Source organism: Vanessa atalanta, chromosome 14 (genome assembly GCF_905147765.1).
Source record: "Vanessa atalanta chromosome 14, ilVanAtal1.2, whole genome shotgun sequence".
Classification (NCBI taxonomy): domain Eukaryota; kingdom Metazoa; phylum Arthropoda; class Insecta; order Lepidoptera; family Nymphalidae; genus Vanessa; species Vanessa atalanta.
In genome coordinates this window covers 6,549,076-6,568,847 of record NC_061884.1, presented here as the reverse complement: position 1 = coordinate 6,568,847, position 19,772 = coordinate 6,549,076, and the positions used below count along the sequence as shown (strand labels likewise).

Genomic DNA, 19,772 nt, shown 5'->3' with positions numbered 1-19,772 from the left:
ACTAGGCATTGTCCCAGACGAAACTTCACAAATATCCTACCAGCAACTAAATTATACTTTATATAAAATCCAATTTAAATTAACAACTCCACGCTTTTTTATCACTTATAGCACATGTCCCTGATATTACATAATAATGGTTTTTAATATGAGCCTTAACGTTATGACCGGCCAAGGAATCCAGAATCTCAGGTAGACAAATAACATATCTTCAAGGACACATGCAGACTCTTATTTAAATTGCATATATGAATACCAAATCCTAAATATGATGTAACTGCGATGCTGTCTGGTAAAGAAAACATGCAGGCATACTAAATAGAAAAAATATATTGAAACTATAAATAAGATACACCAAAGACGAACAACATGTATGCGGAGATACAAATATAACAATAATAAATAAAATAAGTATGTGCCTTAAATGTATTACTTGAAATTGTATACGTTTTTACGGAATAGAGCCGAATACTCAAGATATTTATATCTCGAGTTTTCGACTCGAATTAGAGGAGTCGCTAAAGGTTCATAAGTTTATTTTTATACATTAATTGACATCGGTTGAATATTAAAATTAAAGCTTATTTTAACCGACTTCAATGCAATTTGTTTGAGGTGAACGATTTCTTCTGAACATACATTGCTTAATTCCTTGCGACTAAACCAATTTCGATGATTTAAGCTTTATTTTATTTAGCCAGATTTCCAGATGGTCTCATAAATATTCTTTGACGTACTCTAAACCGTTTGTCAGAAAATAGGGAAATTGACTGACATAAATGTAGATGATTTTATTTAACAATAAAAAAGTAACCGACATGGATTATTTATTTAAGGTCGAGTATTTTTACAGTAATCGTTTTATATTTTCTTAAATTTTATATTTATTAGACAATACCGTTCTTTTATCAACATGCTTATTTCTTGATAACTTGAGCTCAAATTATTTGACACGCAATATTAATACTTATAAATTTAAAAACAAATTAATGATAAGCTTTTCACAATACTAAACTTTGACTGTATAAAGGGAAAAACCAAGATACGACTAACTAGTCTTTTCCAAGCTAATACTAAAATAGTTTTTAAACAAATTGAACCAACATAAAAATAACAAAATTAGTGTTCAAAGTGGAAATAACTTAAATAACAAGGGTTTATTATGTACTACAAAACTGTCTGAAGTCGGATCCAAGTCCCATATCCCAAACCCCAATAACGTATGTACTATGTTTCACTTGTTGTTCTATTCTTTGCGTTTCCGATTGAGTTGAAACTCAGTACAGTACAGAACATACAAGGAGGTTTCTCACATGGTATAAACGTACAATAGATAACGCTAGAGTAGTATCAGATAATTGGTAATGCAAGGCCTGCAAGCCATAAACTATTATTATTTATAAGCCGTCCATAATACACGAATCACAGGGATTTATTAAAAAGTGTCCTCGTGATCTTAAGATAAAAATATTTCATACATCATCGTTTACACGCGATATCCATTGTTATTCTATTAAGCTAGTCCCCAGTCACTATCGGTTAAACGATATTTATTCAGCATACCGTTAAGGAGCTTATAATTCAACATTCTAACATTATTGTATTAATAATTCAAAGAGAATATCCGCTCCGAACCGTATCTCCTCTGGGCAGCCAATTAGCCTGCCTGGATTTCACCATTTTCCTAAATAATGTTCGAATAAAATTAACGATTTATTTGAAATGTAAATCATAACCCCTTTTAATTACAAGTTATGATACAGTTTTATTACCCAATCTACAATAATATTATTTTGATCTTTGTATTGTGAGTAAAAGCTAATATCTACTTAAAAATAATACTGATTTGAGGCATAATGATATAAAATGATGTACAGATAGGAATCTAAAATTTATTATTATATATTTTTATTTAACTTTATAATATAAATGTAAGTTTTCTTTAAAAATTCAACACAGTAAAGTGAAATATTCAAGGTATCTGTGCGGGGCAATTGCATTACGATTTCAAGCTTTGCTTACAAAGGCAATATGCAGAAAGCAAGCTATTTGTGGTATGAAACGGTTTTAGAAACGCCAACAAACTATATAGTTTATTTTATTCGTTTATTCTATGTTACAGCCGCTTTAACACTCACACGTAATCACCTCATGAATTTTAACTCAATTCAGGTCTTTAAAATATTACTCCTTTTTAATTTACATAAATATTATTTAATTCAACAATTGAAATAATCCAATTTAAAACCCTATTGAATTTCTTATATTAATATATATATATTAAATTATACATATTGTTAAGTTTAAAAAATAAATAATCTCTGTATAAAAGTTGAATAATACTTACGAATACATGTTGTACGTTACGATTTAAGTATTGACGTGTAAATTAAACGCGCACAAGTATTACTTACCGATCGAAGATGTGTCGGCTGATATTTTTATGGGGTTTAATGACGTGACATGGATACGTGCTGCAGAGGAAACATCAAGTATTGTGTTACGGGGCTCAGTGGTCTTTATCGAAGCAAAATTTCATTATACTCCTACCCCTGTTCCACCTACCATTCAATTGAACACCTTCGCACAATTGGAAGGGTTGCCTCAATGGGTTGTCGGATGAAATTTCTTAAGATTCTTCGCTCATAATGAGCGAAGCCTGTCGTGCAACGGGCAGTAACGGTGTAATTGTCGAACGAAACGAGATCGACAGATACAAAGGCAGATTAAAATCCGCTTAATGAACTCGTATAAAGTAATGTTACTATTAAGATTTTTGGCTGTGGAATCGTTTTCAATTCTCGTTAAAAGTTTTAATTTTTAATTTCGCCTATACAAATTTCAGCTGAGCTGAAATTTGAGACATTTCAAGATTCTGTTGTAATTTAGTTTTATCAAAGATCTCGAATTTTAATCAAACTAATAAGCCCTTACAAATTCTTGTCAGAAGATATTTTATAATTGCTTTTGTTAAATTTATATATTGTATGAGATTTATTAAAATCAGACGAAATACAAATATAAAAACATATGTCAAGTATACTGGTAGAGAATTCATAATGAAGACATCATTACTAAACCGGTTTCAATACTTGGAAATGTCGGAACAACGTACACTTGAGACTTGTCGTGCTACATCATATTACTCAGAAGTTTATTCTATAACAGCGTCGAATATATCAATTTTACCATATAGCTCAATTAAGACTCATATAATTAAATTAATTAAAGGAATACTTTTACACGAGTTAAGTAACTAATATTTTGATCAAATATTTTATGTGAATATAATGTTATAATTTTAAAAAATCGTCACATTAGATATTTAAAATTATAGGGAAACATTAAAAACTGAAGATCCATAATTTAATGGATGATAGAACAATGTATGTATCCAAAATACATAAGAAAGCTTGTAAGTCGCCAATAGGTTTACTAAATCGGTTTATATTACAAATGATTCATAATAATATCTAACTACTACCCGCGGTTTTACGTGCGCTAAACGATACTGCTCTGCCTCCGTGAATCATAGCGTGATATTATTTAGTCTATCACTATATTATAATTTTCTCAATAAGAAAACACAATCTTATAATATTTTAAACTAAAACTTAACTTAAAACGGGTAGTTTCTGAGATTAGCGCAAACAAACAAACTCTTCTGCTTATATTATATTAGTATAGATATATTTAATACTATCGAGCTCGTAACATTTTCCACTGAAGTTAATATCAGTCAACCGTCTCCAAGATATTCTTAACACTTAATGTATCACAATCATAAATATTTTCAAATGATAGAAGCGAAAAAATCATCAATCTTCGATTTTCAAATACACTCTTAACACGTCATTTTGATCCCATTGGATAAAAACAGAATATGAAAAATAACGCCCTCTGTACTTTGAGTGAGGGCAAATTTAAAATTTTATTTACTCCCAAGAATCTGCCATCAATTGAAAAATCATTTACGACCGAAACCCACATCATCAATCATCGGATATGAAATGAAACCTTCTTATGGTGTTTTCATATACACAGTTTAATTATGTGTTTGCGAATCATGGCGTTGGATATATAAACTTTTTTGATTCGAGGAATTTACAACAGGTTAAGCTGCTACCAGTTATTTTGAATATCAAAAAAATATGGTTATTTTATAAGAAATCTTGTTTATTACTTTGCACCTAATCGCGTGTCTTATTCTGATAACCTACTCCACCCCTTTCGGAGTCCCTTTTTTGAGGCTTATCTATTTAATTCATCGCAGGACTCTTTCAGACCCTGACCGCATTCACGATATCGGCCACATGACGAAGGGCCTAAGGATTCGGGTTAAATTTACCAGAAGACATTTATTTATTCACTGATACCCACGATTAAGATCTCTTTGGATAACTGGTTAACGATGAATGATTATATTTTAATATTATAATGGATTAGACAGATATGGGGCCTTTGAAACGTCAAATTTAAATTATAATGGGTATATCTTGTTTGGTGTTGGTAGAGTTGCATATTGCGGTTTCCATTACACGAGGTGTATTTAATGCTATCGTCAATCGTAATGGTCGGAAAGACCATTAACCTACCCCACAACACAACTTTTTCAATGTGAACTCAAAGGCAAAATTGTCATTTTTTATTTTGTAATGGGCATGCATTGTTGCAGTTTTTTATTCCATTATTTCATTATTGGTCTCCTGGTGTTTGCTCTTTTGAATAAAATAACTTCTATGTTTGGCTTTGTATTACATCATTAAACTTTGATTGTACTAAAAACATACACATATTAAGAGAAAAACAAAAATTATCATAGTTATTATTATATCTTTAAGTATATGCGTTTTATATATCGATAAGTATATTTAAAACATCAGGAAACACATCTGTTATTGTTGATGTATGATGATAAAGTATAATACAATGAAATAAGTTACTAACCGTCGCCATAATTTTAAAGTGGACTTTTAGGCCTAAGAATCAACATAATCTTTATTAAAACACGTTCGGATTGGAATAAAATATATTTAGTTTTATGATGCTGGAGTTTTAGATTGATTTTTTTTTATTAAATAATATTTTATATATATTTTTGGTTTTGATTTAATTTTATTTTTTTACAGGATAAAAATAATGAATTCAACGCGTTAAATAATTAACAGTTGTGTAGTGTTGTGCTTACAAGTGACTGTGATCAAGAAAGATGCGGACTATGAGAGCCTTAGCTCTATCTGTACGTTGGTTTGCGTTCCTAGTCGTTAGTGTAGAATGGCAAGTCAATACACAGGCTGTGCAACAAACATCAGAAGTAGACAGTTCCTACAATTTTTATTATGAACAACCGTGTTGTACTGGACCCGTTATTAAGAGCAAATATCATGTCAGACATAAGAGAGGTGAGTCACTCGTATTTATTAATATAAAATATTATTTATACTTAAATATTCATAAGTTTTAGGTCACATTAATATAGTAACCGTTCGTATAATTTTTTGTTCGTATAATTGTTCGTCTTAAGCACATTTTAAGAGTTTCTCTCGATTCCCAGAAGGCTCTTTTGCGAATCATGATTCATGATATAGCAGAAAACATCAAACAACATGCAAAACTTTTAACGTGTGTGTGTGTAAGTCTATCCATGTGTTCTAAACATTATCACGAACACATGCAAAACCGCGACGCTTTCAAGGGTACGTAATGTAAAGTGAGATGGATATATGATTTTAAATAAGCAAGGTGAGACAAAACAATGCTTTTGTTTCAATGCCCTCCCCGATGTCGGGAGATTTTAATACAGTTGTAGTTAATGTTTCTTTATGATCACTGATTTCCTGAAGGTCTTAGTTCTTTATTATCGTATATAGTGTAGTATAAATGTCAGTTAAGTACGTATTACTTTTTCAACTCAAGTTTATGTCATCATTAAAAACAAACTTTAAGTTGCTTCATTTTTAAAACTTAAAAAAAGAGATTAAAATCAATACCTATGCCATCTAATCATTACACTAGAATTATCTATACTATTTTTATACTAAATATAAACGTCAGTAAAATAAAACGGCATCAGTAATTTTAACTCCTCTTCATACATAAAACACGTCTCTTAATATTGTGGACTAGAAACTTTTGATTTTCGCAAAGGAAATATTCACTAATTCACTTTCAAAACTGAAGTCATGTTAGTATGTGCTTTGCCTTTTAAAATATTAATTCGACTTTCCCTGGCCGGTCTAGAACGTGGTCATCTAAGCCGCAATATTAATGTGCAATTTACCGCCTCCATTAAACTGTGGCTTAAAACAGTTCGCTTAGAGCGTAATGAATGTGGAAACTTGAATCATTAAGCCTCGTCACACTTAATGAAAATCCACTAATTCTATACTCAGGTTTAATCACATCACAATCCTCGTTCGATCTATGTCCGATTTATGTATTTAAAATACGAACTATATAAGATATATGTAATATATTAATTTAAAATAGTCTCCCTCTTAGTGTCATGAAAAAGCAATCGGCAGAGCGAACTCGGGTGCTGTTTAACTCAACCGTCATCCAAAGTGTCAATCACGGGGATTTCCGAATAGCAAAACCGATTATCGGGTATATTAAGTCGGTTATTGTTATCGACAGCGGAGCTCCGTCCATCCGACCGTGAAGTAGATTAGGGACATCATATAATGCCATATTTTGGTGCCAGCTGCACGCATCGCATGCACGCCTCTGGCAGGCACATTTTTTACATAATTCCTTATAAAATTCTACTTTAGAGAACACGTCTGTTGAATTTTTATTACATGGGTCATTTCACGCAAAGTTTCTATTTTGTACATTTAAGTACATATAGAGACGAGAATAATAGTGCTATGTCGCTAATTACAGGGGTTAAAACCTTGAACGATGTACAGGGTCGGTTTAAAAGGGACCGAATAAGCTTAGGATAATTCTTTGCTATCCTGAACGAGAGGTTCGTTACATAGTAAACGTTGACTGTTATTAGCTACAAAAAAATGAGTACTAATTATTTTATTTGGCACTAAGACCTTACATCTCATAAAATATTTTAATGAACGTTCCTTTTCGAGTAGAGATATAAAGAAATATTATAATACAATCATTATCTTATCAAGCGATCTTTCTGACAGTGCCCAGCCAGTTAACGCAGAGCTAAAGCAATATATCTTAGCGCACGCCCCAGGCGTTTTTTACTTAGGCCTAACTTCGAACATATTTTTTAAATGTTCGAAAACTAATTATTCAAATTACAAAGTATAAACAGCTTTTATTAACTGAAAATTATATAAGAGATTTTGTTGAATTGTATTGATATTTTAGTAGCATATTCATATTTTACAAAATTTACTGATAAATTTTTGATTTGTTCTGACAAACTAATAGTAAATTTTACTTATCTATGAAATGTTGGTGAAAAATTGTAAGATAATTTATCTTTAATTTAAACGGCTTTAGTATTATTATTACTTCACTGTTTTGTATCAAAATTGTCATATATGTATGTTATTATATATATACATTTATAAGTAATAAACACCTATTACCATCTAAAACAATCAGATATGTTTTTTTTCGTATTACACTTTGTCTCCTTTTTAAAAGAATCCCTAAATCTTTTTATTTATTTATTGTTAGTAATAAGTAGCTTCGGATAAAAAAAGTCGGAACGACAACTAAAAGAGTTGGATCGCTCTATTTATTTTACTAAATTGTTCAAGCAAGGAAGCCAGATCGGAGGCAAATGTCCATGCTAGTGGCGAGCAAATAAAAAGTGTATAGAAAGATTTGAAAGAAAGGACGCACTCAGCCGAGCAAAGTGTAAAAAAGAAACACAATGAGTAAAGGAAGGAACGGCGCACAACGTCCGGCGTAGTCAAAACTTGAAGCGCAAGTTGCTTTGACCGCTGACCACATCTCACTCGAACTGTCCAACTCGCTAAATAATGTTCAACAAGACGGAATATTCGTTAGCATTTTAATTTACAAACAGCAAACACTTGGCAAAGTAAAGTTGAGCTGGAAATCTCGGTCATGGATTATTTATGAAGATTTTTTCATCGTAGTATATAACATTGTTTACATGACTTTTGATGCAATATATTAAAATATTATTGCTCGCTAGTAATTATTATAATTGTAATATTTTGGCAAATACTGTTTGTATGGCCGTAACTGCAATCTATGCCCATCTTAATAGAACCATTGAAGAAGATACAGGGCGTAGGAATCCGAAGGGAGATGACATTACTTATTTTAGACATTCGTACCACAAAACATTTTGTTTGAAATTTGGTCACGTATATACGTAAGAAGGGTGTCCCATATCGTATCTTGTAAGCATTGCGATTGTCCATTGTATTCTCACGAGACAAAGGGTTGAGGGCGCTGGGAAGAAGCTTACCTTCGTCAAACCACTTTTTGGAATCAAACGTTCAGGTATTCGCGACTGATCAACCCACTTTATCTCAGCTGCGTTCACGCTTCAACGAATTCTCCAAATCATTGTGAACATTGTAGATATTCGCGATAAATAAATAATCATAGTTTTACATTCAACTATATATTTTGTTTTTTTTTTTTTTTATTGTATCACTATTATAACAAAATATATGGAATGAAATATTTCAAATGTTACTTTGACTGTTCTTTTTAAAAACAATATAAGTCTATAAAAATAAATTCCTGTATTGTTTGGATCAATTTTAGATTTAAAAACTACAACTTCAATGACGATTGAAAATGTTTTTAAACATACAACTTGTATGTATTTATTATTTCTATATTATATCAGTAATAGTATCATATTCAATTATCCTATTTAAAATATAATTTCAGTTGATTAGAATTATATTGTTTTATAATAAGATATAAATACGCTGATAGCCTAAAATAGGAACAAGCTTGGGGTCAGCTTCGCAAATAATAGTAACCGTATTCTTTTCAGTTTTCCATCTCCTCGAACAAAATGCTCTTATTCAAAGTGGAAGCAAACCTTTTTCTTTTCTCGTGTTGGAACGTTAAAAATAACTTTGCCGTGAAAATATTTCAATGGACAAATATAAACAGTATTTACAATATTGGAATAACAATACTGTTACTACATTTTGATTGTGAAGATTGAGGAAAAACAATATTATTACAAACTATTATTAACTTTTTTTTAATTAATAAAATCTTTATCTTTTTGATAGAGATCTTTTTAAATAACCGTGAGCGTAAAAATATTAACATTATGAATATCTATACATTTGGGTATATGTGTGTGTACTAATATATATAAATACACACATTTTAAGTTAATCTTGCACACAGCCATGAAAATGGGCCACCTGATGGTAAATTTCTCTGCCCATATCCATTGACAGTGTAAGAAATATAAACCATTCCTTATGCTGTCAAGGCCCCTAGCCATTAGATCTAAGATGTTATATCCCTTGTTAATACACTAGCTCTTACACTTGTACCCCTTAAACCGTAACATATTTAATTATAACCACACGAATAATAATTACATGTATATGTTGAGTAAATATTAAACGATTACATCAGATACCTAACAATCCTACTAGTAAAAATATGTAATATTCGTAAATTATTATTTCATATTAAGTATAAAAATAATTCACCAATTACCAAGAAAAACTAAAATTTGTTTGCTAGTGTTATTATTTTTAGCTATTCCGGTTCCACTAACAATATCTATCAAAGATATCTTCGTTCCGCGATGTTAAGGGCCATGTCTTCCTGAATTATGTCAAGATGTGTCTCAATAAATAACGGTTCATTTAGTTGTAATATTATGTAGAGTTCGATAATACTCAGCCGAATGTTATATATCGAATACATAAACATAACATAACAAAAGCAGCCTGTAAATTTCCCACTGAGGACCGAGAAGGTTTGGAGCATATTCCACCATGCTGCTCCAATGCGGGTTGGTGGAATACACATGTGGCAGAATTTCGTTGAAATTAGACACATGCAGGTTCCCTTACGATGTTTTCCTTCACCGCCGACCACGAGATGAATTATAAACACAAATTTAGCACATGAAATTGTGCTTGCATGAAGTGGTGCTTGCCTGGGTTTGAACCCGAAATCATCGGTTAAGATGTACGCGTTGTAACCAATGGGCCATCTCAGCTCTTATAATCGAATAATGTTTTGTAATTTTAGTTTGTATTCGATGCGTTCACGAATAGTGTATTCGATTGGGCTGAAACTTTGTATCGTTGTTGTTTATACGAGTCTATAGGTGGGCTCTATTTGACTGTACGAAGCGAGTCTGGTTGCTGGTCGAGACTTACTTTACTAACCGGGAATTTTCTTATCGGTTAACTGTCTTGCCGACAATGCTAAAGACGCTTAGTTAGTAAGTGAAGGCTTCTGTTATAATGCCATTAATATATACCAGATTAAAGTCTTACAAAAAAAATTGAGGCATATAAACACATGTATGAATTTAGCTTGAGGTAAAAAAAATTAATTACATACATTTTCAAATTGTATTTAATAGACTAATATTTCGTTGATTGCGAATACGTTTGGATTTATTAAGTACGGGTACGTTCTACAAAGTGGACATTTCGATAATTCCGGATTAAGCGAAATATTATCGCAAAACAATTAACGAAATTATTTTAAATTTACAACGGAAACATAACCGTATGATCGAATTACAATTTGTCACATTACAAGCGCGTTGGATCGGTTATTAATATCGAATTGAATTCAATCATTACTACCTATTAATAGTAACTATCAGTATAAATTTTAACGAAATAATATTAAGTAAACAGTTTTAAACGATTTTAAAATATAAATACATTTACGATACTCTCTACAAGGGATGTTCCCAATATCTTTTTTATTTCATTGATGTTTAATTAAATACACTAAACCACTTGCCTCATCTATAAATAGGCTTCAGAATATTAGATTAAAGTCATCTTTTATGAAATTAATCCTCGCATCCTTAGTTACGTTGCCGCGGCATATAAATTAAATTTTGTTCAGCACTCTATCCTCTTTAGACCTTGATCCGTCCACATTAACTTTATAACGCGCTGCTTTGTTCACTTTAAAACAATTGTGGTTGCAAAGAGATCCACAAATTCCAGTCGTAAAATACTCATCACGGACTAGCTGACGTCTACTACGACCATTGTTGGTGAAAGGCATCAAAATTCTTGCCGTCTGGAAAATTTCATCCTTTGTTCTCAGAATGCCCGAACGTCGAAGCCGAACAAGTTACTTAATCTCTGCTCCATCCCTTTTATGTTCCGTTCATCAATACTTTTAGAAGTTGCACCTCAATCGAATTTCGCAACCTCGCTACTTGTTCCTATGTCATTCTTTCTCTTACAATAATAGCGTCCGTCTTTCTACTTTTATATTAGTATCAAATAGATCGATTATTCTAAAATAATATACAGTCAAAAAATTGTGTCTCATTATATCATCACTGTAAGAAATCAATAAAATTAATTTCAATTATTACTTACAATTTTATCGTTTACAAACAAACATAAAGACTAAACTTTCTCTAGTACTTAAATATAACTTACAAGAATATTTAATGTATAAACTAATAGACACAAACACAAAATACTCTCATAACTAAAGTCACAATTGCTCAAGTGCTAGTTATATTTCAAAACGTACATCAAAAATGCAGGACACAAAGATGCACATTTGTTTTAACTAATCTCCATATATAATTTATTCTTAGAATGAAATGTTGCAAAAGAATAAACTTTATGGAGATCTTTGTGAAAATGAACAATATACTCAGCGACTAACACTACGTTGGCTTAGTAGCATTTGCAATGTTAATTTTATTCCACTTTAGACACCGCAACGTTTTTAAAATATCCAGTTGAGTGTATGTTCTAGCCTTTAATATTAACAAGGCGCTCCAGAAAAAAAACCACTTAGTTTATTAAATTAAAATGTCGTGAGCAATACATAAAAATAGGTGATTTATTCTACATTGATTATATGATTGGTTGGATTATAATTATGACCTAAAGAAATTCGAAATTTAAAGTTATGTTACTAAAAAATTGTGATAAAATTCTGATAACTCATAACTTTTATGTATAAAAGTGTTAGTGAAGAAACTTTTCTTTTTAAATTGTTTTTACTTATAAAACTTAGTACTATTCAAACTTGCTAAGTATAAACAAAGTAAGAATATTATAAATATTTCCAGCAAGTTCCCTTCAGGTCACGCAGATTTCGTGGTCATTATATTGAAGTCATTATTCAAACATGTGACAAACTTTTTTGTTCACTTTAATTAAGCCGGTAAAGGTAATCCAAAGTATTATTACAGCATATTGCTATATATTGACATATATTTTTATGCAAGTGAAATACGAACCATATGACTTTAAAATACTTATGATCTTATCAATTTAAATTCATTCTTTCAAAGTAATAATAATAATATTGGAAATTGTAATAGTATTGGAAATAGAAAAAAACTTCTAATTATTTTTATAAAAAAGTAACTCTACTGTAGATTTGGGGATAAAATATTTTAGTAGATCCTTTCCAACAAATAGTAAATTGTTACAAAACAATTTAGGAAAACTGTGACAAAATTATAAACTGTAATACGAAAGAGGTTTCAAGTTGTTTCCGCTTCCATGCGTAATTCCGATAAAAGTATCTACATAAAACAATTCATATAACTATCCGTTCCCACAAATTTCGAGTCATTGCATTACACGTTCTTGTTAGTTAGAAAACTCGTTCTCTTTAAAATTTTCGTTTGTGAAAATAATGGAATAAGTTTAATTAGTTTCTGTTGTCGGTGCCTAGTCTTAATTAAGCTTCGAATTTTACGTAGACGTGGACGTTGTGTAATTTTTGTTCCGGATACCTTAAATTTATATTGAGTAACCTTTTTAAATAAACGTGATTAATTGAAAACTATAACTAATAAACTTAATTAAAACTAGCGAAATATTTTTAAACACAGATATTTAGTTTTTAATAATTACATTTAATTTATAGTAAATCAATAAAAATTAAAATATTTTTTATTAAAAGTACATTTTAATCATCATGTCAAAGAATTAAGTTGAATGTAAAGCTTTCATTGGCTTGGAAAATCGTTTCTACCGCGAAGAACGAACGACTACAAAGGAATATCAGTAGTTACTCTTTTTACAAATGATATTAATAGTAAACAACACATAATTAAATGTAAATATCCTGAAAGAAAACCAACGAAAACGAACTCTACGCTATTTTATGATCTATCTATTCCTGTATTGTGTAACTAAGACTTGTCGAATGTTAAGGCATTCTAAGGCATTCAAGGCTTAATATACTAAAATGAGCGTATAATAATACCAACGTCGAGGATATAAAGACCCTATATCTTATCCTTGAAAGAAGATTTGGCACTTGCCCAGTAGTGGGACACTTACTAGCTATTACGTTAAAAATATTTATGTATTTTATTTATAAATAAGCCATATTTTTTTTTGTTACACTTACGTTCAAAACATATTCAAAAATTTAAATTTTAGGTTTCATATTTTATTAATCAAGAGCAGGTTTATATCCTTGTTTTAATAAACATATTATTATAAACACTATAAATTAATATATAATATATAATACTTGTTTTAATCCTCTTGGATCCTCTTAATATTTTTATATTATATAATTCGAAACGTATGCCATTTTATTTTCATTGCTCTTTAAGGTTCGCTAAAACGCTGTGAATTTAAATGTAAAAGTGCCATTTGTTCAATATACTTTTATAGCAGCTGTCTTCAAAGTTATAATAATAATCATAATCCTTTATTTCGGTGGCGTGTGTCTCGAATTCTCTCGCAAAGGAACAGCGTATAGTTCGATCAATACGTACATTTAGTTTATTCGAATGCATTTCGTCAAAGGTAATTCGATCCAACTGAATCGACGTCCTTTTGTTTTGGCACTTATACGCCTTTAGTTTGTTTTTGCTGTAATACAACACTCAGACGTTCGTGTTAGTATTGACACTTCGCACCAAAACATTAAAGCGATGAAAAAATCGTTTGATTCGGAAATGTTTTCTATATTTAGTTCGATATTCGAAACAAAAGAATCGATATCGTTGTCCACAATAATATAATCGCTGGGGATAATTTATTTACGGGAAAGATCAGACAATACAAATTTTTCATTTGTATGAGAACATTATACATACGTTATAAAAATGTATCGCACAACAAATACAAATTAAAAATATGCCCGTGTAACGAAACATGGTTAGAATATGAATGACATTTATAATAGGCAATTTTGTTGTAACGAAACCTGTCTCCCTAAAAGATATCGTCAATCATGTATTTCATTCAATCCGCGAAACAAAATTGATCTACAACATTAAGCGTACATTTACGATCATGATATAAATTGCCTGATATCACCGCTATAAAACAAACCACAGGATTACCGATTTAAATTCGTCGATAGCAAAGCAGTTAAAGGGAGCCTTTATAAATTAACGATGCCAATTTCCCTAATGACATTGTAAAAGGAAAGTTTACGATTAACGTATAGACGTATATAACAATACGTACACCGTATATAATTGTATTGTGTCGTTGTTTAGGGTTTCGTGACGTTCCGTTCTAAAGATCTGCGCGCACTGTTGTTAGTCCTTGGATTTATTTTACATTAATCGATATTATCAAATGTTACTAACTGTTAGTAACTTACATTACTATTGTATTGCGGTGTAATAATATATAATTAGGAATAATTAATATATAATACATTTAAATTGTAAGTATAACCTTGTTATTTTCTTTATATTCAAGTTATAACCAATTAGTTTTTCTGCCTGCAGATTTAGTCCCTTTCATTTTTACCGTATGAAAAGTACTCTTTCCGATCCATAACCTATCAATCTCTATGAAAAAAATCACGTCGAGCCGTTACTCTGCCGCTGCGTGAAAAAAGGATAAACCAACAAATCAATAAACACGCTTTTATACTTTTTTATGTTTATTATTTTTACTAGCAAGCAATTTATATTCAACTCTTTAGTCTCATGGCTCTTGGTCTATTTTATAAGGTTGCAATAAAATGTTAATCGTAAACCTGATCTGTGTTATCATGTATTGTAATAATGTTGTACTATCATAATGTACGGTACGGTACGCTTGTGCTTAGACACGATCTTTTGCACTAATGTATCTCATACACAGTTTGTGAACTCTCTTGAGATCATCTACCATAACCAAATTCAGTTAAGAGAACTGAATTACTAAAAAAGTTGTATTCACTTACGTCATCAGTAACACGAAATAACGACATACCCATTTAACTAATAATCTTTAAATGATGTAAATGTATTCTATAGTTCATATTATATGATTACATATATATAGAATCCACCCTTTACAAACTGTTAATTGTAGTACATGGTAGGTAATTCATCCAATCAGATTACATGCGCCAAAATAATACGTTGGCGTCTTAAAATTAATTATACACCGTCTTTATCAGGTGTCTGCCTCGGGCCCTTTTGAACTGCGCCGATCACTCTGATATTTTGTTTTAATATTTGTCTACGAAGTACGTTGATGTTTTAAAATAATATAACATGTTAACTCTACCCAGCTAACTCATGTATTGTAATGCTTTTTACACAACTACACAAAAAAGGATTTAATTTAATAAGATTCAGGGTTAATGTACATATGTTTGTGTGAGCTACTTTATTCCACTATTACAATTAAAGACCTGAACAGATTGTAATGTAAATAAAATTTAAAAAATATAATATATACGAACTAGCTGGTATATAAAAATATATGAATTCTAATAGGAAAAAAATCCAAAGGCTTGGACAATACATCTGTAGAGATGTGATTAGTAAGTTAGTTATTTGTAAATAGTATAATATACGACTAGCACGCTACCTATTGTAGTTTGATGATTCTATGCAAGTTATCAATACGAAAGTACTCACACTAAATAAACTCAATTCAATCGTATGAATAATATCAAAACACATACGACACAAACTAAACATGAATTTGTATATGTAGACTGTAAACTAAAAATGATGACAACTTCTCTGACCGAAATGTAAATAGAAAAAAGAATAATGAGAATTGAAAATTGTACATAAAATTACATTTCGAATGGTTATATTACTAAATTATTTTGTACCGAAACATTTCTATTCCATAATGATGGAAATGAATCCCAATCCTTCATTAAATTAGGGCCGTCCCCCGATACAAATAGGTAACGACTTCACCCGCCGTTGCTTCTAAATTATATTAGTTTATTGTTATACTTTTTTTTTTACTTTGTTCCCCCGAACTAACGTAATTGGCTTGGGATCACGCTACTATAACTATAAACTGCGTTATTGGTTTGGCTTTGTAAGGCTATTTCCCATTGTGTTTTAGGCTGCCATTTGTTCAACTATTAACTCTATCCAATAGTTATCGACATATGTGAAAGTTGTTACTTTAATTCGTAACAAAAAAAAATATTCAATATCCAATGTTAGTATTTTATCCTGATTACTCTCGGGTCCGAGGTGTTAATTTCCGAGCCGGTGGTAAATGTTTCACGATTGATTCGCAAGTGTATTGTTACTAAAATGTTTATAAATAATCATCTTTTCTATTTATGTTTTGAAAAGTGAATAATTAACAACTCATGGTATGACTAATGTCGAAACGTCATCTTTTATATAAATCAATGTTAGACATAGAATTAATAAATATGAGATCTTCATCTCAAATATAAATTTAAATAATGATTTAAATTAAATATAATTACAATTACAATACAACAGTTAAATGTTACTGTGTATTCATTTTATGCAGCCGATTGTGATCAAAAGTTAAGATATTTTTGCCGTTCGATTACTATTTAGTGTCATCATAAATCATTAATTTACATATGATTTAATCTTCGGTCCCTCTAAATTTGATTTTACATACTTACTAAAGTGTTCGAACCACTTATCTAAAATGTAGGTACATATATTTTGTTTTTCATTTTCATGTACTACGTTTTAAAAGTTTTTTTTTTTTTAATTCAACCTTTTTAATCTCAACAGACAAATCGTAAGTCGTCTGATGTGCCTGCCTTTTTTTGCATTTGACAATTTGATTTGTCATTTTTTTTTTTAATTTATTTATTAATGTCAGTTATATCACACAGAACATATATACAAATCGCCACTCTAAAGAATATTACGTTACAAATTATTCTTTATTACTATCAGAAAACAAAATAAACGGAACACATACTGTTGTGTTCCGGTTTGAAGGGTCGGTGAGTCAATGTAACTACAAGGGAGATAACATCTAAACTCCCAAGGTTAGTGCCGCATTGGCGCTGTAAGGAATATAAATATTTCTTACACCGTCAATACTATGGTGATCACTTACCATCAGGTGGGCAAATTGCCCGTCCACCAAGTAATCTTAAAAAATGACATTATATTTAGAAACTTTTATTCAAATGAAAATAATAATAAAATTCATATATTAACTTTCCTTACACATATATTATATTATAATAATAAATAATCGAGACGTTTCTATAAATTCAAATTAAATACAAAAAAAATCGTTTATTTCAATATTGCAAAGATTTTGTTCCCATCTGTACATCGTGACTAGACATATGTTTTGGAAGCCAATATCACGTAGGCACTCAGGTCGTGCGTACATGCAGACCAATCGAGAACACTTTGATCCCACTCGATACGAATCGAAATCGCGATTGATATCGGCCATCGAGGACCACTGAAACAATGACCCCTTTATCACGCCGCTGTTGACTCTGGATTAGTGGACTCATGCTTCACACCAGAACCTAAAGCGACCTCATTGAAATCATACTCGGTGTATTATGTTTTAGATATTACAATGCTTTTGATTATAATATTAGTCAGAATTGTATGATCTTAAGTTATTGTGTAAAATGCTTCCTATAAAAGGACTGTTTTATTATTTTAAAATATATATAAATAAGAATTTTCTGCACTAATAAAAACAGATATATAAATAGTTTAGAATAACAAAATAATTAATAATAAAATCACAGACAACCAACAACAAAAAATCTTGTCTATATTTAGAGAAGTAAAAAGCGGGAGGTCTTTTTATAAGCATTTAAATCGTCAAAACGCCATTTTAAAGCGAGTTCTCGTGGAAAAAAATCTCAATAAGTTAGTAGGCTTAAACAAGCTCTTTTGAATCATTAAAAACCCGGTTCAGAATAACCTCAAGTAGAACAAACGACCTGCAAGGAATCTCAGTAGTAAGAGGATTTCGCTTGAAGTAGTAAGTCGTTTAAAAAATCCACTTTGTAATGGAAATTGCACTTACTCCTAATTTTTAATTCAATCGAGTTAATTATATTTTCTCGTAAATACGAGTAAGTTTTGCTGCAATTTAAAATATTTTGCCTCTATTGATAACAGGTTAGTAGGTAACCTGTTAATGGGCTAACCTACATTTAGTGGAGGAAAGAGACGTTCCTTATAATTCGCTACCAACAATGAGTTATATTGTAACATATTGAGTATATAATATATTGAGAATATTAACGTTGAAATAACGTGAACAATTACTATCATAATGAATATAAGAATATATGAGATATTGAGTAATCTTCATTAATTTAAGTTTACAATTTACTAGCAGTGATTTCGTCTTTTAACTCATATTAAATTAAATTAAATTATACGTCTATAAATCGTATTTAATAGAAAGCGTTATGATACGTCATAGCCTTCCTTTTTCCTCGAAACAAACCATCAAAAAAAAAACTTTTTCAAATCAGATAAATAGGCGGACAAACAAAAGGGGCCACTTGATGGTTGTAGTGATCATCCATAGACAATGACGCCGTAAGAAATACTAACTATTCCCTTCAACAACATAGCGCCACCAACCTTGCGAACTGAGATGTTATGTCCTTGTGCTTCTAGTTACACTGACCTTCAAACCGGAACACAACGATATTATGGAGTATTGTTATTTGACGGCAGAATATTCGATGGACGGGTGGTACATTCGCAGGCGGGTTTGCACAAATCGTTAAAAACGAGTAAAAAATATTAAAGTTAAAAAATATAGTTGAAATTGAAATGACTAGTAGAAAATAATACTCGTGAGTTCAAATATTAAAACGGTATGTTATTGAAAATGATCACCTATATTATACCTTTCATAAATTTTTGTAAATCATTATTATTAGGTCGGTCAGGTAGACTGTTTAGATAATCGCGCGACATCCAGTTAGCGTCGCTGAATTAACACGATTGCAATTGACAGTTCACGGACACTCAATTCAACCAGACTCCATTACTCGACGTTTATCAAAGTCATTGATAGCAAAGCACCGTATTTGAATGATAGAAATATTTTGACATTGACATACGAGTATAACCAAAGAAATATAAAAATGTCTTTTCCATCGCACGTGTTATTGGCGAAATAATCTTTGCCTTTTTGGCACTAACAAACGCCACAAAAAAAAAATGTAATATACGAATTCAACAATACCATCTCAATACAAAAATTGAGACAGAATTTTGAAACTAAATACAAATGAGGTTTTTGTTTTAAAATAATTAATACAGTATACAAAAATTATCATTGGTATTAAAATAAATTGTATATGTATTTTCTTTTTTCTGAATTTGAAAAAATAATACATATATACGATATTTTTTGTAACAGCAACAATATTTTTCAATAGAA

At 30.5% G+C, this 19,772-nt stretch overlaps 1 protein-coding gene across 2 annotated transcripts in view; it reads left to right on the top strand.

The window, feature by feature from the left end:
• The window catches only part of LOC125068759 (semaphorin-2A), a 173,630-nt gene that overhangs the window by 69,717 nt on the left and 84,141 nt on the right, over positions 1–19,772 (top strand). Inside the window, exon 1 of one of the 2 annotated variants that reach the window (XM_047678062.1) lies at positions 5,165–5,402. The exons of the other annotated variant lie outside the window; for it this stretch is intronic. Coding sequence (XP_047534018.1) covers positions 5,210–5,402 — 193 coding nt within the window. The 5' untranslated portion in view covers positions 5,165–5,209. Of the gene's footprint in view, positions 1–5,164; positions 5,403–19,772 lie in introns of those variants that run through there. 2 annotated transcript variants of the gene reach the window in all.